This window comes from Loxodonta africana, chromosome 13, assembly GCF_030014295.1.
Source record: "Loxodonta africana isolate mLoxAfr1 chromosome 13, mLoxAfr1.hap2, whole genome shotgun sequence".
Lineage (NCBI taxonomy): Eukaryota > Metazoa > Chordata > Mammalia > Proboscidea > Elephantidae > Loxodonta > Loxodonta africana.
Window position 1 is genome coordinate 59,183,847 of NC_087354.1, and position 23,640 is coordinate 59,207,486.

The 23,640-nt window shown below is 37.3% G+C and overlaps 1 protein-coding gene across 11 annotated transcripts in view; it reads left to right on the top strand.

The window, feature by feature from the left end:
- The window catches only part of ZNF280D (zinc finger protein 280D), a 130,883-nt gene that overhangs the window by 29,806 nt on the left and 77,437 nt on the right, over positions 1 to 23,640 (top strand). For 10 of the 11 annotated variants that reach the window (XM_064267503.1, XM_064267505.1, XM_064267507.1 and 7 more), the window contains 3 exons: positions 9,183 to 9,300; positions 12,961 to 13,131; positions 13,283 to 13,392. In XM_064267503.1, the coding sequence (XP_064123573.1) occupies positions 9,183 to 9,300; positions 12,961 to 13,131; positions 13,283 to 13,392 (399 nt within the window). The remainder of the gene's footprint in view (positions 1 to 9,182; positions 9,301 to 12,960; positions 13,132 to 13,282; positions 13,393 to 23,640) is intronic. The other variant, XM_064267508.1, reaches the window with a different exon arrangement.

Consider the following 23,640-nt stretch of genomic DNA (forward strand, 5'->3'; position numbering starts at 1 on the left):
TTTTACATCGTCTCTATAAGGTAGGCTCTGTTTTATCCCCATTTTATAGTTGGGGAAACTGAGGCTCACAGAGGTTAAATGCTTGACTCAGGGTCTCGCAGCTGGCAGATGATGACTCTGGCATTTCAATACTGGCTAATCCACAGTTTTTTATGTATACAGACAGTCCCCAGCTTATAAACAGGTTCTGTTCCTGAGTCTGTCTTTAAGTCAAAACAGTTAGGTACAGTTAGTATCTAATGTCAGTCAGTCAGATGTTTGTCTCGGTATACAGTAGATAGTGTCCTTCTCTATGCGTAATAATATTAAGGAAACACTTCAGACACACTTAAACATATTTAACGTAATGATAATAATGTTTTGATGCACATCACAAAGTAACGTCTGTTTCTTATTATGAACCATTGTATGTCCCTCGAATTTTTAATATAATAGGCTTTACGGGGGTTGGTTCGTAACTAGGGGTTGTACATAAGTGGGACGTTTATAGCCCGGGGACTGCCTGTATACAGTAAGTCCCCGAGTTAGGAATTCGCGACTTACGGACAACTCATACTTAAGAATGGACTTGCCATAAAGCCTCTTGTGTTAAAAATTTTAGTTAAATACAGTGGTTCACGATAAGAACACTTGCACTACTTTGGATGCTCGTGAAAACATCGTGCGGCCTCAGGGGTTGTTGGCTCCTGGAAGGAGAATGCTGTCTGCCTTTTTAAGTCGTTCACGTTGCCAATAACACTGTGTTGAGTGTGTAACTTTGTATGTGGCTTAAATTTTCCTCTTATTTACCCTTGTAACCATGCCTCCAAAGCGTAAATCCGATGCAAGTGCTGGTGATGCATCAAAGAAAAGGAGAACGATCACGATTGAAAATAAAGTGGAAATAATAAAACGATCGGAAAGAGGTGAAACGCCGTCGGTCATTGGAAAAGCGTTAGGCTACAGTCGGTCAACGGTCGGAACAATTTTAAAGGAGAAAGTGAGAATAATGGAGCATGTGAAAGGCTCAGCCCCAATGAAAGCTACAATTATTACTAAGCATCGCAGTGGTTTAATCATTGAAATGGAAAGGCTGTTGATAAGGTGGTTAGACAGTCAGAATCAACGTGATATGCCTGTTAGCCTTACTTTAGTGCAAGAAAAGGCTCGAAGCCTTTTCAATGATTTAAAAGCTGCACATGCAGCAAGCGAAGGTGATTGTGATGAAGAATTTGTTGCAAGTAGAGGTTGGTTCAATCGTTTCAAAGTGAGGGCAAATTTACATAATATTAATTTACATCGATAGAACAAGAGTAAGTGTTAACCTTTGATCATGATCTTTTCTCTTTTTTCTCTAAACTGTTTTAAGAGCTGTTTTTTAATTTTTTTTACAGTACTGTGTACCTACACACATACACAGATTCTGTCTGTCTTCAGTATAGTAACGTATGTAGTTAACTTTCATCGTTACTGTATTATGTTTGAGGCGTTCTAGTGTATTTGGAAGTGTTTCTTAAGTGTTTTATGTGCATAGAAAGGTAAAATACCTACTGTATACTAAAACAAACATCTGACTAACTGATGCTAAATAAGAACTGTACGTACCTGTTCCAACTTACCTACACATTCAACTTAAAGACAGGCTTAGGAACAAATCTCGTTTGTAACCTGGGGCCTGCTTGTACACGCATACATACCAGTATGTTGTATATATAAATGTATACTTTAAAAAAATGGAGGCATTGCCTTAGAACAGTCATTCTCAAAGTGTAGTTCACCGTTCCCTGTGGTTCGGTGAGATTCTTTCAGTGGTATGGGATGTCAAAACTGTTGTCATAATAATACTAAGATGCTGTTTGCCTTTTCCACTGTGTCGGCGTTGCACTTACGATGCAAAAGCAACGGTAGGTGAACTTCTGGTGCCTAAATGTGAGTCAGGGCATGTGCACCTAACTATACTGGTAGTTTTTGTATGAGTGACAACCAAGCACTTAAAGTAAAAATGCCAGTTTCGCTCAAGAATTTCCTTGATGAGGTATTAAAGTGTTACTAATTTTGTTAACTCTCTACCCTGAAATACGTGTCCCTTTTGATATTCCGTGTGATGAAATGAGTAGTGTGTTTGAAGTACATCTGTGTCTGAGTATGCTGGTTGTCTTGCGGAGAAATACTAGTGTAATTGTTGGAGTTGCAAGCTGAACTCCCTGCTTTTTAAAATGGCATACGAAGAAACAACTAACAGGCAAACCACAGTGTATTAGTTTTTATTTCTGTGTGTCAATACTACTACAAGGTTAGTGGCTTAAAGCAACACGCGTTATTATCTCACAGATCCTGTGAGTCAGATTCTCACGAGGCTGCATTCAGGATGTGGGCATCAAGGCAGTGATTTCACCTGAGACTGGACTGCAGAAGTATCTCCTTCTAAGTTCATGGGGTTGTTGGCAACATTTAGTTCCTCGTGAGTTGTTGCACTGAGCCTTAGTATCTTGCTGGCTCTTGGCTGACCCCATGCCACATGGGCCTACCGGACATGACTGTTGGCTTCTCAAAGCCAGCAAGGGAGAGAAGGTCCTCAGGAAGGTGGACACCACAACTTTATATAATGTGGTCATGCACACACAGTCATTTATATTCCGTTATTACCTTTGCTGGATTATATTGGCTAGAAGCAAGTCGCAGGTCCTGCCCACACTCAAAGGGAGATCCCGTAAGGGTATAAATACCAGGAGATGGGAATCACGAAGGTCACTCAAGAATCCCTCCACTATACCCAGTTACTAATCTTGGGTATTCAGCAGACATTTTCTCAAAATTGAACTAAGTGCACCTGGTACTTCAAATAATAGTATCTCTTGCCAATGATAAAATTTAAACTTTCAAGCAAAAATTAGGAGTTTGGAAAAGTTGTATCTATCACCATGATCTTTACAACTTCCCGACACTTAGACTTTTCCCATGAAGTGGATGGTGATATTAATACGAGTATGATTTTTTGATGCTTTATAGTACACTCTGTTCACATTTGGAAGAGCTGTACAATTTAGTGAAACCAGATAACCAATGCATGATATTACAATATCATGCACAGGTAAAAGATCCATTTAAAGTGTAAGATAGACCAATAATTTTAAGGGAACAACACCAACAAGTTTAGTTATCCTAAAAAGCTATTAAAATACTCTCCTTTTCAACTGCGTATCTTTGGGAAGCTGGGTTTTCTTTATATCCTTTAACCAAAACAATGTATCTCAACAGATTCGAAAGTAGGGACAGATATGAGACCGTAGCTATTTTTGATTAAGCTAGACATTAAAGAGATTTGCCAAAATGTAAGAGAGTGCTCTTTCTATTAATTTTTGTTGTTGTTGTTTGGAAAATAGTCATTTCTCAAAAATGTTATTTATGTTAACCTGTAATGGGTATGCTATTGTTATTTTAAGATGAATTAATAAACAAATGTTTTAAAAATTTTGCTGTTTTAATTTTTAATATGGTAAATATCGGTAGATATAACCCACATAAACAAAAAGTCTTTTGGGTCCTCAATAATTTTTAAAATGTGTAACCCAAAAAAAGAAAAACCCAAACCCATTGCTGTGGAGTCAATTCCAACTCATAGCGACCCTACAGGACAGAGTAGAACTGCGCCATAGAGTTTCCAAGGAGCTCCTGGTGGTTCAAACTGCCAGCCTTTTGGTTAGCAGCCATAGGTCTTAACTACTACACCACCAGGGTTTCCCAAATGTGTAAAGGGATCCTGAAACCAGAGAGTACTGCTGCCTTGGAGAAATAGTATATTTTTTTAAAAAAACATTTGTTCTTTAGACAGTAAAGAAAATAACTAAGTGTCTATTCATTTTATTGAAAATTTTGAAGTTCAAAACCAGAACTAAATTTAACTATTTTTAGTTTAATTTATTTTTTCTTAACATATTTCATATATTACTATGAAGTAATGTACATGCCTGTTAACACTAAAAATGGATATTTTGAGGTATTGCCTTTCCTAGGAGACTTAGTAAATTTAATTTAAATGAAAAGAAAGGCTTCAGCCCTTGAAGTCCATTGCTGAATGAGTTCAGCTCACGCTTCAATTTTGAAGATGTTCTGTACCATAAAAAGTAAGAATAGCTTTGTTCAAACACTTTGTTCCCCCTGAATCCTCTTCTCTGTTTTCAGAATTCTGAAACAATTAGTAGTAATATGAGCCCTAGACTAGTAGTTTAAAAAACCTGGATTGAAAGTAAGAGACTTGAGCACTAATTCTGTCCTTGTCCCTAACTTGAGCATTATCACACCTTCTCTGGGCCTTATTTTCTTTATTTCTGAAGAGAGAGACCACTGGCTTTCAATCTTGGGTCCTCTTAAGTTTCCACAGGCTGTTTCTGAAATTCCAAAAACTGAATAGGTATTTGGGAAGTCAGGTGAGAGCCTACCCAAAACGCAAGAATTCTTTGAGATTAGCTGGAATACAGTTTATTCAGTGATTGCTCATGCTTATTATAAATTCTTTGGGATGGGGAGGGGGGATGGAGAGGGAAACGTCTCCTTTTAAAAAAGAGAGAGGTGTTATCAGTTGGTCTGGATGGACCCTGGCCATGATATGCCTAAAAAACTCCTTAAGTGATTCTAATGTGCGACCATTTGAGAATGACAGACATATTCTTGAATGAATTGAGAGTCCCATTTAAAATTTTAGAAGCCACTGTTTTTAATAAATCGTGATTATAGTTTTTCATTTTATGTTGTGTGTGTATGTACGTTTTACTTTTTTATGGAATGTCTCTACCACAACATCCCCTTCAGGTAGGCAGGGAGGGATAGATGATGACTATCATTTATAGATTCAGCGTGATAGGGCATAGGCTTTGTGATCAGATAGACTCAGGTTCTGATTCCAGCTTCGTCATCAGAAACCAGCTGGAACTGTATCAGGAACCTTACTCTGTCACCCTTAATCTTAGTATACCTTTTTATAAAATGAGGAATAATTTTAGGTCTGTATTAGTGCTTTTGTGACACCTGCTTGATACGACACGTGTACTCGGAAGAGGCAAGTACATTTAAAATGCACAGTAATTGGGGACTGTCATATCAGTCTGAAAAGTGAATAACTTGAAGCTTGAAAGTGATTTGCCCGAGGTTACACAGTTAAATAAATGTACAGGTCTTCTGAATCCCAGTCTAGTGTCTGTTCTTCCTTGCCATTGTATTTGGTATCTTTCTGTACTGTTTTATAAGACATTAAAAATTCCATATTGGAGAATTATTTTAAGCAGTTATTTGTTGAATAACATGTCTGCCCTCTGAAATTATGGTACTTACTTAACCAGAGTTGTTAACTAGGAAAGGGTTTAACAGTATTAACTTTATTATAAAAACCCAAACCCATTGCCATTGAGTCCGTTCTGACTCATAGTGACCTGATAGGACAGATTAGAACTGCCCCATGGGGTTTCCAAGGCTGTAATCTTTATAGGAGCAGACTGCCACGGTTTTCTCTTCTGGAGCAGCTGATGGATTCGAACTGCCGACCTTTTGGTTAACAGCTGAGTACTCAACCATTGTGCTACCAGGGCTCCTTAACTTTATTATACTTATGTTAAAGAACTATTTTGGATAATGCAGGTGAATATTTTCCTTTTTTAAAAAATGCATCTATGTGGAGGAAATAATTATCTTGAATCAAGATTGTGCTTGGTTACAATTAAGTCATTTGTCATTATTGAATTTGTATAATATACATTAAGGTTCAAATACAGGTGTCTGTCTGCTGTGCCTCCAAATCTTGGAATAGTTTGGATCACATCACTACCTGTTTCTGTAGCTTCTTGACAAAACTATGTCAATAGAGAACTTAGTAGCAACACAAAATCCTTAAAACATAGCTATCTCTTGATTTGTAAGCATAAAACAAACAAAACCGTTGTGTTTCCATTATAAAAGTAATCTTTATATGGGGTGAAGTTTAGAAAAGATACAGGGAAGAATACATAGTATAATTTGATTTTTTTTATTTGCCCCTGCAAATGATTAGTATGGCATATAGGGTGTATCAGTTGGAACCATATTGTTTACACAGATAGGTATTTCTCAGCAACATTTTTAATAGGACACGTCATTGGATATTTCTCAAAAACATGATGTTAAGGTTGTGTGATACCGTTCCTCCATTGTTGCACACATAGCCTTTTATATTGTTGCTATTATAAATAATTCTTCATTAGGTAATTTTTGTTCCCTTACCATAAAATTCTTGAAAGTGGACTAAATGCATCAAAGGGTGTACACTTTGTAAAGCCTTTGATAATTACTGCCAAGATTTTCTTGCAGAAAATTGTACCAAAATATAACGTCTACCTTCCCAATAGTCAACGTCATTACTTTTTAACTTTCTTATTTCAAACTCATTTTTTACTTACAAAAAAATACCAAAAATAGTAAGCAGAGTTCCTATACACTCCTCACCCAGTTTCCCCTAATGTTAATATCTTACTTAACCACAACCAGGTAATTCACATTAAACTGCAGACCTTATTTGAATTTCACCGGTTTTTCTATTAATGGCCTTTTTCTTTCCTGGGAACCTGCTCATGTTTCCATCCTGAAGTTAGTTATTTCCCCTTAATCTCCTCATATTTGCCACATTTGCTCTTTCTTTCTTTGTGTTTCATGAGCTTGATATTTTTAAGAGTTGTTTGTGTTAGCTGCCCTCGAGTTGGTTCCAACTCATAGCGACCCCATGTTCAACAGAACAAAACATTGCCTGGTCCTGCGCCATCCTCATAATCGTTGTTACGCTTGAGCTCACTGTTGCAGCCACTGTATCAGTCCATCTCGAGGGTCTTCCTCTTTTTGGCTGACCCTCTACTTTACCAAGCCTGATGTCCTCCAGGGACTGATCCCTCCTGATGACATGTCCAAAGTACCTGAGACGAGTCTAACCATCCTCGCTTCTAAGGAACATTCTGGCTGTACTTCTTCCAAAGCAGATTTGTTTGTTTTTCTGGCACTCCATGGTGTATTCAGTATTCTTCACCAACAACAGAATTGAAAGGTGTCAATTCTTTGTTCTTCCTTATTCATGGCCCAGCTTTCTCGTGCATATGAGATGATCTAAAACACCAAGGTTTGGGTCAGGCACGGCTTAGTCCTTAAAGTTACATCTTTGCTTTTTAACAATTGAAAGAGGTCTTTTGCAGTAGATTTGCCCAATGCAATGCGTCTTTGGATTTCTTGACTGCTGCTTCCAGAGGTGTTGATTGTGTTCCCAGGTAGAATGAAATCTTTGATAACTTCAGTATTTTCTCTGTTGATCATGATGCTGCTTAATGGTCCAGTTCTGAGGATTTTTCCTTTCTTTGTGTTGGGGTGTAATCCATACTGAAGGCTATAGTCTGATCTTCATCAGTAAGTGCTCCAAGTCCTTTTTGCTTTCAGGAAGAAGGTCTGTGTCATCCACATAACACAGATTGTTAACGAGTCTTCTTCAATCCTGATGCCACATTCTTTGTCATGTAATGTAGCTTCTGGGATTATTTGCCCAGCATATAGATTGAATGAGTATGGTGGAAGGATATAACCCGGATGCACACCTTTCCTGATTTTAAACCATAGTACAGTATCCCCTTGTTCTGTTGGAACGACTGCCTCTTGGTCTATGTACAGGTTCCTCATGAGCACAATTAAGTGTTCTGGAATTCCCTTTCCTTGCAGTGTTATCCGTAATTTTTGTAGTCCACACAGTCTAATGCCTTTGCATAGTCAATAAAATGCAGGTAAACAACTTTCTGGTATTCTCTGCTTTCAGCCAAGATCCATCTGATATCAGCAATGATATTCCTCTTCTGAATCTGGCTTAAATTTCTTCTTCATAATTACTTACAGTAAATACATATGTATGCTTACACATATATATGTGCATATATACTTAATATATTTTATATATATTTTCTTAAATTACACTGCCTTATACTTGACCACATTATGATTCATTGCGCACTTTTCACTTCTCTCATCTTGAGATCTTCCTGCCAGCTGGGACCATTGGTTCTTCTGGCAGAAGGGCTAAAACTCTCCTTGGGCCCCAAGGTCTCCAGGAGTGGGACAGCTGGTCCACATCACCCCTATATCCAGCTTCCACCTAAACTCCATCTTCTAGACACCGTTTGTCTTATTTGTTACCTGTAAAGCATTCAGCTGCTAACCAAAAGGCCAGCACTTTGAATCCTCCAGCTGCTCCTTGGAAACCATATGGGGCATTCCTACTTTGTCCTATAGGGTTGCTGTGAGTTGGAATCAACTGGTGTTTTTGGTTTACTGACCAGGTTGCTTTCACATTTCCCAGTGAAGTTTGACATTGCCTGACTCAGCGCAGCTTTCTGTGGGATGATGGCAAGAATAGGGGACCCATTCTTCCCTTCCTGACCCCTGGCTTTAGGTTTCTCTACTAAAGATGATTCCAAAACTCCGTGTGGTATGTTCATCCCTAGCCCTGGTGTATGTTAATGCTGAGTCCCAGTTTGCTTGTCCTGACATTTTGTTTGTGGGGATTTTAGAGGCATAGAAGCTTTTAATTTTTGTATTTGTGTCAGTGTGTTTTCCTGTTTTTTTCTCCTTGTTTTACTTAAGTATCATGCTGAAGATTTTTATTATTTGCTGTTTAATGAGAATGGTGCATTTTTAGTAGTCCTCTGAAGTGTATCATTATCTTTGTGGTGTAAAATGGGTCTCTGTGTTTCTTTTACCGTGAAAATGTTGGACTGGAATTTGCCCCTCATTTTAATTGGCTAGTCAGGAATAAACCTGGCTGCTAACCACAAGGTTGATGGTTCGAACCCAGCAGCTGCCCCATGGGAAAAGGATGTAACAGTCTGCTTCCTTAAAGATTTATGGCCTTGGAAACCCTATGGGGCCATTCTGCCTTGTTCTGTAGGGTCGCTATGAGTCGGCATCGACTGGGTGGCAGTGAGTTGGTTTTTTTGTTTAAGCACCAGCTTGCTTTCAATTTCAGTGGACGATAATTGTGACAGATAGTGGTCATTCCATTTGTACTTTATAACTTATTAATAATTGAGTTATCAAAGGTTATCCTTATAATATTGGCACACAGTTAAATTTACGTTTTCAAAAGTTTATGAAACAAAATAATTATAATTATGTTGAGTAAATATAATATTTTCTTTGCAATATTTTAACAGGGTTGTAAAATGAGCTCATCACAAGTTGTTTCTAATAATTCTCCACAGTTACTGTTTGACTTGACCCAGGACACAGGATTATCACGTTACCAAGGGGCACCAGCACTTTCAATAGCAGGTTGGTTTTAGTAATTTTTTATAAAAAGAAATTTTGTAAGTTTACAGGTGGAATTGACTTTCTGTTTTGAAGCTCATACCCTCATACTAAGGTTTTCATATAAGGTGGAATGGTTTTAATAGTTCTTGAATGCCTTCCTTGGGTGATTTTATCTAAGGTGCTATTTAATAGGGTATTTTATTTCATTCTGTTAAGTCGGCTAACAGGCTTTTTTGTTGGTGCTGAACATACTTGGAACCATCCACGGACTGAAGAATTTTAATATGATTTCTGTGAGTGAGAGAAGTCCTGTAATTCCCTACATACTGGGTTTAAAAAAAATCAGTTTCTATGGCCACTCGTGTGAAAAGGTGTATGGCTATAGTTGATTTCTTAATTAGGCTGGCGTCTTTGTATTCCATTCTATGATTTAGACATGATAGTTGATTCTGTTTATAGAGTGTTGTTATAAAATGACAGTACTAAAGAAGTAATAATGTGTTCACAGTAAACTCTCCATAAACACCCATTGAAGGAATAATGAAAGTTTCCCTGTAGGACTTAAGGTTCTTTGTATACTATAATAAAGTTCCTTATTAACCTAAAATAAATGAGTGTGCTATGAAAGAATTTTATCTTAATTGAAAATTCCTTATAATTAAAGACAATTATTCTTTATATACTGTATTTGATATAGTTCAAATAGTTGGCTAACTAGAGGTACACATGATTTTTGGGAAATATAGATTGTTAACAAATGAAGCCCTGGTGGCACAGTAGTTAAGACCTTCGCTGCTAACCAAGAGGTTGTCGTTTGAATCCACCAGCTGCTCTTTGGAAACCCTACAGGGCAGTTCTACTCTGTCCTGAAGGTTTGCTATGAGTTGAATCAACTTGATGGCAACGGGTTTAGTTTGGTTTGGTTTACTAACAAGTATAGTGAATTTACCAGCTCTTCCCCAAATTGTAGTAACATTAGTACTTAAAATATTTTTCCACTTTGGTAATATTTGATTGGATACACACTTCTGTGGGTGTCACTTACACAGTTATAGGCAAGAACCAAAAGAAATGGGGACAGATAGTAGTTGTTTAAAGTATGGTTTTTTAAAGCACATAAACTTTATTCATGGAAAAAGTGGGAATTTTTAAACTTACTCAGGGTAAAGAGAATGACTCCCCGTCTCCCTCTAAATTTTGTACTGCAGAGTGGGGTTAGCCTGAGCAGTACATAGGGTTATAGTTGATTTGGATGGTGTAGGTTTGAGTTCTAGTCTTAAGAATTTTATAGCCTTTATGAAGTCACCTAACCTCTGTACACTTCAATTTTCTCATGTTATTAGAATGAAGATTCTGATTTTGTTACATAATGTATTCATACTGCAGACTTAGGAACAGTCATTTGGAGATACAGTTTTAATTCTTGCTCCACAGGTAGTCCCCAACTTACAACGTATTTGAGTTACAATGAACTGCATTTATGACCTTCAGTTTTGTTTATGATTTACATTTTTTATGTATGTATATGTGTAAGTTTATATATAATGCTTCCAACTCCCAAAGGCAAATAAAGGTTGAATTTATAAAGATACTGATAATAAAAGACAATGATAATGAAAGTCAGGGACTATTTGTACTTAAAACTTCTTTGAGGCCCCAGTAAGATAGTGAAATGTGAAAACGTGTTACAGGCTTTGAAGGGTTTGACAGCAGACACTTGTTATAAATGATAATTAGGAATGATAACATGCTGTGTGCTCAGAAGCATGATTGACTGCTGTCTAGGGTAGTCATGGGAAGCTTTTGAAGATTGGATTTGAGCTTGATCTTGAATGAGAATAGGATTTTTACTGGTGCAGATAGAACTGTTGAGGGTGGGGAACCGCACAATTGGTCAGCAAAAGGTCAGCAGTTTGAATCCGCCAGTCACTCCTTGGAAACCCTATGGAGCAGTTCTGCTCTGTCCTGTAGGGTCTCAATTAGTCAGAATCTACTCAACTGCAACAGGTTTTTTTTGGTTCAAAGTAAGCTAAGATATAAAATATTTTGTTAATAATGGTAATATCTGTCATTTATTATTGAGTGCTTCCTGCATGCCAAATGCTGTGTTGGGTACTTTAAATACATTATTTTATTCAGTCTTTAAAACAGCTCTGTAAAATAAGGTATTGTAGTTCTTACTTTATAAAAAGGAAACTGTGAGGCTCAGAGAAGTTAAGTTAGCCAAGAGTACATAGCTAGTGAGTGACAGAGCCTGATTTGAACTTGTGTTGTCTAACTTAAAAGCCTGGAATGATTCTGCTGTATTTAGTCTACCACTTCTATTAGCGTACAGTTGGAAGCATTACAGTATTTTGGGCAGTTATTTTCAGAAATACTTTTGCTGGCCTGGTAATGTCTATTTTTCTCACTAATGCTCTGAATTATATAATCTTTTAGTCTTACGGCAATGGTTTTCAAATTGAAAATTATTTTTAGCAATGAAATCCCTATACAGACAAAATTTTATACAAAAATCTAATATGTAAAAGGAGAGTTACTTCGTGGTGCACAGTATATTCCCTAAGATAACCCATTAGGTTGTGGGGAGCATAGTTTGAAACAATTATACTAATTCCTTCCCTTGAGAGCCCTTTTGTTTCAATGACTGGGGTATTATCATTCAAGATTACTTATTTCCCCAACTTGCCCTTAGGAACAAATAAATAATTTAACCTACAGCCATGAGTAGACCACCTCTCAGTTTGTTAGGTGGGAAAAAAACTAACTTTCCATTAGACATTTTGTTAATAAAAAGCATCTTAGGGGTCTCTCTTGGAACAAATACAAAGTGTGTGTGTTTTTTTTTTTTTTTAACTAACTCAAATGCATTTAAGCATCTAAAGATAATTTATTTGTAAGAATTTAATTCACAGTATTCTCTTTGCTTTATTTTTGTTTGAAATTTTTTACTCTGGCTTTTTTCATGATAGCTATATACATTTCTTCGTTTGAAGCCGTGTTTAGAACTTTCCACATATAAAAATTATATCATGAATTATTTTACTATATGTGCCCATAATAAATGTGCAGTTTCTTTACACCACCTCACGGGGGGTGAAACAGTTGTGTTTGAGTTGACTGTTACTCATGGCCATGCATGTGTGCCAGAATAGAACTGTGCTCCATAAGGTTTTCAGTGGCTCATATTTTGGAAGTAGCTCCCCAGGCCTTTCTTCCAAGGTGCTTCTTGGTAGACTCGAACCTCTGGCCTGTCAGCAGCCAAGTGCATTAACCACTTGCACCATCCGGATACTTAAACCCCCGAGGCTGGATAAAATCAATTTTTATCATTCTTTATTGTCAGTTCGTATGGTGTAATAATTCATTATAACCGAAACCAAACCAAACCCATTGCCGTTGAGTTGATTCTGACTCATGGAGACCCTGTAGGCCAGAGTAGAACTGCCCCACAGAGTTTCCAAGGAGCGGCTGGTAGGTGCAAACTGCCAACCTTTCAGTTAGCAGCTAAGCCCTTAACCACTTTGCCACCAGGGCCCCAGTTCATTTATACCCACCTTTAATTTAGCTCCAAAGTATTACTTAATTTTAAGTATAAGGTAACTTTTAGTAGAAGTTGAAAGCAATACATCATGCTAGAATATTTTAAAATATCTTTTCCTACTATTTATGTCATCGTAGGTATGAATGAAAGTTCATTTGTATCAAAACGTCCTTCTGCCTCTGAAATGAACAGTGTTAATCCCAAAAAGCCGAAGCCCAGCGAAGGTATCTCTGGAGCAAGTTCTTCAATGGCATTCTCTTCACTTACACCTGCTTCGATGGCATCTCCCCAGGCTGTGCCTTCAAAAGGTAAATGTGAAATCTGGCACATAAAAAAGAAATTTAGTATTTGTACATAAATTTTAGAAATTGTGATAAGTTAAAAAAAAAAAAAAGTTATTCGTTCTTATGTAAGGTTGAAAAACAATTTTGAATCATAAATTCCCTGAATTTATTTTAGGTACAAATACCTCATCAAATCAATCTAAAAATGGAACACCTTTTCCAAGAGCTTGTCCAAAATGTAATATTCATTTCAATCTTCTGGATCCTTTGAAAAATCACATGAAGGTAAAACTTTTTCAAAACTTAATTTTAAAAAAGTTTGCAAATCTCTAAAAATATTACAAGTTGATTTGTAGTAAGTTTGGGCTTGTCCCCAAAACATTTAGATAAGAAATCGCTTAGCAGTATATTCAGATATCTCAGGCAAAAATAGTGCTCGCAATGATTATCTTTATACGAGCTTTTGAAATTCCTTCTGAAATCATCAAATTAAAAAAATTAAGTTCATATACTTAATAGTGTATGCTTATTGTATTTTAATAAGGAAAATAATGTATTAATCAGAGTACTCTGCCAGATCATGCCGTTCGTCAAACGTCTCATGAAACAAGCATTTTATTACACGTTTAATCTTTTATTCAACTTAAAAATTCCACTTAACCCTCTACTTAAAAGGTTTTAGTAGATACTGCAGGATCCCCCTGTGTCTGTGTAAAGATAATCTGAATTCTCTTTGCATGCCCAGTGTAAATGCAGGAAGGTAGAAAGGAGGCAAAAAAAGGCAATTTAGATGACATGAGGAAATGGAGAGAGGAGAAGGGTATAAGGAAAAAGAAGTAGATTAGGAAAAGTTCTTGCTTGCTCTTTAAGAGATTGACAAATTTTTATTGAAATTCAGTGTTTTAGAAAAAAATAAGCTTTTTTAAAATTCCAAATACAGTGTCTTTCTTCATGTACAAAACTATATTTCATCTGTCACTACTTTCAGCTTGCAGAATGTGGCCCCTGATAACTGGATTTTTTGTTTTGGTCTTTGTATGAGAGTTATTCTGTACAAATGCTTTCAGTTTTCTTGTCTATCTGATGTTTTGATGAGATACTTGATATTTTTGTTTTGCATTACAGATGGAGAAAAAGAAAGGACTGAGTTATTTAGTTATCTTTAATTAATTAACAATTTAAAAAAAAAAAAAAAAGGCCTGTCTTATTTGCCTGGTTCCAGTATGACTCCCAAAGAAGATAATTTATTACTTTGTTTTATATCCTCCCTGATTTTCTTTCTGGTACACGTAAACCTGAGTGTTCTTCTTTCTTCTCTATTTTGTGCACATGTTGTGGCATATTTATAGCATATTTATATTTCTTCTGTATCCAGAGAAAGTGGCAACCATTCTCTAAAATGTAGCTTTTATTTATTGAAGCATTGTTTATGATTGTTCATATTGGAAACAACCAAAACTTCATACAGTATTCATGTAATGGGGCGTTGTACAGCATTTAAAAAAGAGGTTTATCTCTGTAATAGGTAATGACATATTTTTGAACTAAATTGAATCAAATTATATAAGGATTTGAATAATTTATTCTCTGTGTTTATATCATAAAGAAATCTGAAAGAGTAATCACCAAAACTAGGAAGGGGAAGTTTAAAACTGGAGAATTTTTGTCTTCTAGCTTATATATAGTTTTATATTTATATATCAGTTAAATTTTTAATAATATTAAGTTAAAGGTTTCCATTTTGAAAAAAATGTGCTTTTTAGATTATTTGTGTATGATTTTTTTTTTTAGTCTTCTTTTGTTGTGCTTTAGGTGAAAGTTTACAAGTTTATGTTAGTTTCTCATACAAAAATGTATACACACATTGTTGTGTGGCCGTAGTTGCTCTTCCTATAATGTGACAGCACATTCCTCCTTTCCACCCCTGATTTCCCATGTCCATTCAGCCAACTTGTAGCCCTTTCTGCCTTCTCATCTCACCTCCAGACAAGAGCTGCCTATTCAGTCTCATTTATCTACTTGAATTAAGAAGCACACTCCTTACAAGTATCATTTTATGTCTTACACTCCAGTCTAATCTTTGTCAGAGGGGTTGGCTTCAGGAATGGTTTAAGTTCTGGATTAACAGAGCGTCCAGGGGCCGTGTCTTCTGGGATTCTTTCAGTCTCAGTCAGACCATTAAGTCTGGTCTTTTTACTGGAATTTGAGATCTGCACCCCACTTTTCTCCTGCTCCATCAGGGACTCTTCTGTTGTGTTCCCTGTCAGGGTGGTCATTAATGGTAGCCAGGCACCATCTACTTACTCTGGTCTCAGGCTGATGGAGTCTCTGGTTTATGTGGCCCTTTTTGTCTCTTGAGCTGATATTTTCCTTGTGTCTTTGGTGTACATTCTCCTTTGCTCCAGGTGGGTTAGGACCAATTCATGCATCTTAGGTGGCTGCTCAGTAGCTTTTAAGACCCTAGACACCACTCACCAAAGTGGGATGCAGAACATTTTCTTAATAAACTTTGTTATGCCAATTGACCTAGGGGTCCCCCGAAACCCTGTCTCCAGACCGCTTCCACTGCTACTCTGTCCCTCGAAGTGTTTGGTTGTGTTCAGGAAGCTTCTTTTGATTTAGTCCAGTTGTGCTGACTTCCCCTGTATTGTGTGTTATCCTTTCCCTTTATCTAAGATAATTCTTGTCTACTATCTAGTGAATAGTGAATTCCGCTCTTCCTCCCTACCCACCCTTAAAACCATCAAAGAATGTTTTCTTCTGTGTTTAAACGTTTTCTTGAGTTCTTACAATAGTGCTCTCATACAATATTTGTCTTTTTCTTACTGACTAATTTCACTCAGCATAATGCCTGCCAGATTCATCTATGTTATGAGATGCTTTGTGGATTCATCATTGTTCTTTATCATTGTGTAGTATTCCATTGTGTGAATATACCGTAATTTGTTTATCCATTCATCTGGTGACGGGCACCTACGTTTCCATCTTTTTACTATTGTAAACAGTGCTGCAGTGAACATGGATGTGCATATATCTGTGTGATAGCTCTTATTACTCTAACATGTATTCCAAGGAGTGTGATCGCTGGATTGTATAGTACTTGTATTTCTAGCTTTTTAAGGAAGCGCCAAATCGATTTCCAAAGTGGTTGTACCATTTTACATTCCCACCAGCAGTGTTCCAGTCTCTCCACAACGTCTCCAGCATTTATTATTTTGTTTTTTGGATTAATGCTAACCTTGTTGGGGTGATATGGTATCTCATTTTAGTTTTGATTTGCATTTCTCTGATGGCTAATGATCGTGAGCATTTCCTCATGTATCTGTTAGCTACCTGAATGTCTTCTTTGGTGAAGTGCCTGTTCATATCCTGTGCCCATTTTTTAATTGGGTTGTCTTTTTGTGGTTGAAGTTGTGCAGTGTCTTGTAGATTTTAGAGATTAGACCCTGATGAGATATGTCATGGCCAAAATTTTTTTCCCAGTCCGTAGGTTGTCTTTTTACTCTTTTGGTGAAGTCTTTTGATGAACATAAGTGTTTGATTTTTAGGAACTCCCAGTTACCTAGTTTTTCTTCTGGTATTTGTGCAATGTTAATTATATTTTGTATTGTGTTTATGCCATGTATTAGGGCTCCTAGTGTTGTCACTATTTTTTCTTCCATGATCTTTATCTTTTTAGATCTTATATTTAGGTCTTTGATCCATTTTGAGTTAGTTTTTGTGCATGGTGTGAGGTATGGGTCTTTCAGTTTTTTGCAGGTGGATATCCAGTTATGTCAGCACCATTTGTTAAAGAGAATGTCTTTTTTTCCATTTAATGGACTTTGGGCCTTTGTCAGGTATCAGCTACTTGTAGGTGGATGAATTTATGTCTGGATTCTTAACTCTGTTCCATTGGTCTGTGTGTCTGTTGTTGTACCAGTACCAGGCTGGTTTGACTGCTGTGGTGGTGTAAACCAAAAAAAAACCAAACCCAGTGCCGTCGAGTCGATTCCGACTCATAGCAACCCTATAGGACAGAGAAGAACTGCCCCACATTGTTTCCAAGGAGCGCCTGGCAGATTTGAACTGCTAACCCTTTGGTTAACAGCTGAAGCACTTAATCACTACGCCACCAGGGTTTCCACTGTGGTGGTATAATAGGTTCTAAAATCAGGTAATGTGAGGCCTCCCACTTTTGCTGTTCTTCCCATGAAAACCCTGGTGACATAGTGATTAAGAGCTACGGCTGCTAACCAAAAGGCCTGCAGCCAAATCCCCCAGGTGCTCCTTGGAACCCTGCAGGGCAGTCCTACTCTGTCCTATAGGGCTGCTGTCAGTTGGAATTGACTTGACGGCAGTGGGTTTGGTTTGGGTTTTTTTCTTGCACTTTGTATATGAAGTTGGTGATTTGTTTCTCCATCTTGTTAAAAAAATGTTATTGGAATTTGGATTGGAATTGCATTGTATCTGTAGATCACTTTGGGTAGAATTGACATTTTCACAATGTTGAATCTTCCTATCCATGAGCGAGGTATGTTTTTCCACTTATGTAGGTCTTTTTTGGCTTCTTGCAGTCAAGTCTTGTATCTTCTGTGTATAGGTCTTTTACGTCCCTGGTTAGGTTTATTCCTAAGTATTTTAGCTTCTTGGGGGCTATTGCACGTGGTATATTGATTTGGTGATTTCCTTTTCAAAGTTCTCTTTGTTGATGTAGAGGAATCCAACTGATTTTTGTAAATTTATCTTGTATCCTGAAACTTTACTGAAATCTTCTATTCCAGCAGTTTTTTTGTGGATTCTTTGGGATTTTCTGTGTATAAAATGCTTTCATCTGCGAATAGGGATACTTTTACTTCTTCCTTACTGATTTGGATGCCCTTTATTTCTTTTTCTAGCCTAATTACTCTGTCTAGGACTTCCAGAACAATGTTGAATAAGAGTGGTGATAAAGGGCATCCCTGTCTGGTTCCCGTTCTCAAGGGGAGTGCTTTCAAAGACTCTCTCCATTTAGGATGATGTTGGCAGTTTGGCTTTGTATAAATGCTCTTTATCATGTTGAGGAATTTCCCTTCTGTTCCTATTTTGCTGAGAGTTTTTCTCATAAATCAGTGTTGAACTTTGTCCAATGCCTTTTCTGCATCAGTTGTTAAGATCATTTGGTTCTTGTCTTCTACTTATGTGATAGATTACATGGATTGTTTTTCTAATGCCGAACCATCCCCTCATACCTGGTATGAATCCCACTTGGTCATGGTGAGTTTTTTTTCTTTTCTTTTTGATATGTTATTGAATTCTGTTGGCTAGAATTTTGTTGAGGATTTCTGCATCTATGCTCATGAGGGATATAGGTCTGTAATTTTCTTTTTTTGTGGTATCTTTACTTTGTTTTGGTATCAGGGTATGCTGGCTTCATAGAGTGAGTTTAGGGTATTCCATCCTTTTATATACTCTGAAATACCTTTAGTAGTAGTGGTGTTAACTGTTCTCTGAATGTTTGGTGGTATGCTCCAGTGAAGCCATCACAGTCAGGGCTTTTTTTTTTGTTGGGAGTTTTTTAATTACCTTTTCAGTCTCTTCTTTTGTTATAGATTTATTTACTTATTCAACCTCTGTGTTAGTTTAGGTAGGTAATGTGTTTCTAGGTATTTGTCCATTTCCTCTAGGTTTTCAAATTTGTTGGAGTACAGTCTTTCATAGTATTCCATTAATGATGATTCTTTTAATTTCAGTTGGGTCTGTTGTGATATCGCCCGTCTCATTTCCTATTGAGGTTATTTGCTTCCACTCCTGTTTTTCTTTTCATTTTGACCAGTGGTTTATCAATTTTGTTGAACTTTTCAAAGAGCCAGCTTTTGGTCTTGTTGACTCTTTCAATTGTTTTTCTATTTTTTTTTTTTTTTTATTTAATTTAATTCTGCTCTAATTTTTATTACTTGCTTTCTTCTGGTGCCTGAGGGTTTCTTTTGCTGCTCTCTCTTTGTTCGAGTTGTGGGGTTAATGTATTGATTTTGGCCCTTCTTTTTGGATGTGTACATTTATTGCTGTAAACTGACTTCTGAACACTGCTTTTGCTGTGTCCAAAAGATTCTGGTAGGATGTGTTTTCATTCTCATTTGATCCTGTGAATTTCTTCATTCCATCCTTAATTTCTTCTGTAACCTGGTAGTTTTTGAGTGAGGTGTTGTTCAGTTTGCAAGTATTTGATTATTTTTTTCTTGGTTTTTCTGTTATTGATTTCTGCTTTTATGGCTTTATGGTCAAAAAAGATGCTTTGTAATATTTCAGTGTTTTGGATTCTGTTAAGGCTTGTTGTGTGGCCTAATATGTGGTCTCTTCTGGAGAATGTTCCATGTGTGTTGGAAAAGAAAGTATACTTGGCTCCTATTGGGTGGAGTGTTCTCTATATGTCTGTGAGATCAGTTGGTTGATTGTGGCATTTAGATCTTCTGTGTCTTTATTGAGCTTCTTTCTGGATGTTCTGTCCTTCACCAAAAGTGGTGTGTTGAAGTCTCCTACTATTTTCGTGGAGCTGTCTATCTCACTTTTCAATGCTGTTAGAGTTTGTTTTATGTATTTTGGAGCCCTGTCTCTGAGTGTGTAAATATGTTTTGGTTATGTCCTCCTGGTATATTGACCCTTTAATCATTTTATAGGGTCTTTGCTTATGCTTTGTGATTTTGTTTTAAAGTCTGTTTTTTCAGAGATTAATATCGCCACTCCTGCTCTTTTTTTGATTGTCGTTTGCTTGATACGTTTTTTTCCATCCTTTAAGTTTTAGTTTGTGTCTTTCAGTCTAAGGTGTGTCTCTTACAGGTAGCATATAGACGGATCATGTTTTTTTAATCCATTCTGCCACTCTCTGTCTTTTTATTGGTACATTTAGTCTATTTATATTCAGTGTAATTATTGATAGGTATGCGTTTAGTGCTGTCATTTTGATATATTTGATTTATTTTGTGTGTGTGTGTGTTGTTGACAGTTTCTTTGTACCACTTAATTTTCTGTGGTGAGTTGTTTTTATGTATTTTCTTTTCATCTTTTCATAGTTGATTTTGTATTTATGTTTTTCTTCTTTTTTATTTTGATCTGTATGATTGTTAGTTTCCTTTGTGGTTACCTTAATATTTACCTCTATTTTTCTAAGCATAAACCAGTCTTTCATTTCTTTGTATTGCCTTGATTTCCTCTCCATATGAAAGATCTATGACTAAATTATTTAGTCCCTCTTTTGTGTTTTAACGTTGTCGTCTTTTATATATTGATGTCTCTGTTTCCCTATTTTCAACGTTTTAGCTTTGATTTATTTTTGTGACTTCCGTGTCTGGGTGGGTATCTGGTTGTTCTGTCCTGTGTTCTAATCTTGGGTTGTTATCTGATGTTATTGACCTTCTAAGTGGAGTACTCCCTTTAGAGTTTATTGTAATTTTGGTTTGGTTTTTACTAATTCCCTAAACTTCTGTTTATCTGGAAATGCCTAATTTCACCATTGTATTTGAGAGACAATTTTTGCTGGCGATTTTCCTTCAAGGCTTTGTGTATGTCATCCCATTGTCTTCTTGCCTGCATAGTTTCTGCTGAGTAGCTAGAGCTTAGTCTTATTGACTCTCCCTTGTTGTAGATGACTTTTCATTTATCTTTAGCCACTCTTTAAATTTTCTCTTTATCTTTGGTTTTGGGAAGTTTGATTATATGTCTTGGTGACTGTCTTTTGTGATCTACCTTGCATGGGGTTCAATAAGCATCTTGGATAGATATCTTCTCATCTTTCATGATACCAGGGAAGTTTCCTGCCAACAAATTTTGCAACAGTTCTCACTGTATTTTCTCTTATTCCCCTGTGTTCTGATACTCCAGTCACTCATAGGTTATTCCTCTTGATAGAGTCCCATATAATTCTTAGGGTTTCTTCATTTTTTTTAATTCTTTTATCTGATTTTTCCTCAGATGAGTTGGTGTCAAATTCTTCATCTTCAGTCTCACTAATTCTGATTTCCATTGCCTTAATTCTGGTCCTGTCACTTTCTGTTGAGTTGTCTAATTCTGAAATTTTATTGTTAATCTTTTGGATATTTGTTTGCTGTTTCTCTATGGATCCTTGCAGCCTGTTAAATCTGTCATTATGCTGTTGTCTAACCTCCTTAAGTTTCTTTTTTGCTTTGTCTGTGCATTCCTTGGCTGTTTCTGCATTTTGCCTGATCTATTGAAGAGCTCTGTATATTAATCTTTTGAATTCTGTCTCTGGTAATTTCACGAAGTTGTCTCCCTCCGGAATGTTTCTTGGTTCTTTGTTTTGGTGTCTTATTGACGCCATCACGGTCTGCCTCTTTATGTGATTTGATATTGACTGTTGTCTCTGAGCCATCAATAAGTTATTGTTTTTACTTCATTTTTGATTACTGTGTCCTAGCCCCTTGTTTTGTACTGATACGCCCAAATAGGCTGGTCATGTGATCTAGTTTGATTGTTGGCGTCTTTGAAGCTTTCACATCCTGTAATCTGGTGGTTAGACCTGTTACTAGGTATGTGAGCCCAGGAGTCCGTTTACTTTTCTTGTGTGGATTTAGCCCAGGTGTCCAGGTCGTCGGGTTACTGAGTGTGTGCTACAGGCTCTCACCTACCATCTTAGACAGACAAGGGTGATCGGAGTAGGCACAGGCACCTGGCTGCAGTAGGGGGTCATGTGCTGACCAAGGCAAGGGGTTGACAGCTGCCTCTCAGTGTCTGGGCAGAAGGCATGTCCCTGTTCCCTAGAGCATGTAGGTGGGTGGGTTTTTCAGCCACATTATGGGCACCCAGTGCTGTTGGCTGTGAGAACTGGGAGGTACCCTTATTCTTGGATCCCTTTTGCAGGTGGCTAGGTGAAGTGGGTGGAGCCACCATTTCTCAGGACCTTGATGTGGATTAGGACCCAGTTTAATGGTCAGAACGGTTTCAAATGTCATGAACCTGCCCTCTACCATATAGCTGAAACAGTTGAAGTTAGACTGCAGGTATATACCCTGTTGTACTGTGCTAAGGAGGGCCTACGCTGTTGAAATGGGCCCACACAGGTCTATGCAGGTATGAAAGTCGTTGAACATCCGTGGACCCCTTAAGCCTGTGCATTAGCCAAGGGGCTATGCCTGCCCTGAGTTTGCAACTTAGAGGAGCTGGCAGATTATTTTTTCCCTCGCCAAAGCCAGGAGAATGGCTCAGGGCGCACGACAGGTCCTACTTCTGGCCGAGGGGGTGCAGCAGTCACTGAAGCCAGACCAGGACCTGGAGCAGAGCAAGGAGGAAGTCAGGTAAATGGGAGAGAGGTACTTCCCAAATGGGGGAAGGGTTTTTTTGATCAGCTCAGTAGTTCAGACGTTTGTACTTGTCTTTCACCAATTGAATGCTACTTCTTCCTGATTCTGGAGGCTTGAGCAGATTCTCTGTTGCTCGTCTCTCTCGATATGGAAAACGCAACCCGAGTGCCACTGTTTGCCTCACCCTGCATGCTTCAGCCAATCCAGCCTGCAGGGTGCCAGAGCCAGCCAGGTCAGTTCTGGCAACTCCTTGCTGCGTCTGAACCATCTCTCCCTCCCCCGCCACGCAATTTGATTTCTCAACTTTGTCTTTGATGTTCGGGGCTCCAAGATTGTCATATATAATTGATTTCACTTGTTTTTTCGGGTCTTTGTTACAAGAGGGACCACAGGAGGTATCTGACTGCTTTGCCATCTTGGCCTAGCCCTAGTGTGTGATGTTTTGCTGTTAATATGGATAAATAGAAGATGACTGTGTCACGAAAATAATGTTTTGTTTCAATGAAATATTTAAAGCATAAGTCAGATGTGCTACAATGTTAACAATTTCTTGATCTGAGACCACATGCCAGATGCACCTCTAAGATTTAAATATATTATTTAATCCTTACAAAGCTATTAGCGATTGATTTTTTTTTATTATTGATTTATAGCCAATTCATTGGCATAACTGAATAAAGCCCAAGTTCCTGCCATTTTTTTCCTTGTTGGAGAGTGTATGCAATTGCTTTTCTATATGCCATCAATGAACAGTTGAGTTCTGAAGTTAAAAACACATAACACCATGTATATCAGCACCAAAAATAATGAAATACTTAGGTATAAATGTAACAAAATATGTACAAGATTACGTATTCGGGGATAACTACAAAACTCTGATGAAAGAAATCAAAGAGGATCTAAATAAATGGAGAGATTCCATGTTCATGGATATTAAGACATTTATTCTTTACGACTTGATCTATAGATTCAACACAATCCTTGTTAAAATCTCAGCAAGTTATTTCATGATCGACAAGCTGATTTACATGGAAAGGCAGAAGACCTGGTATAGTCAATAATAGTTAAGAAGAACAGAGTTGGCAGACAGACACTACCGCATTTCAAGGCTTCCTATAAAGCTACAGTGATCAAGACAGTGTGCCATTGGTGAAAAACGAAATAGATCAGTGGAACAGAATAGAGAACCTAGGAAGAGACCCACTGAAAAATAGTCAGCTGATTTCGACAAAGGAGCAAAGGCAATTTAAGGGAGAAAGAA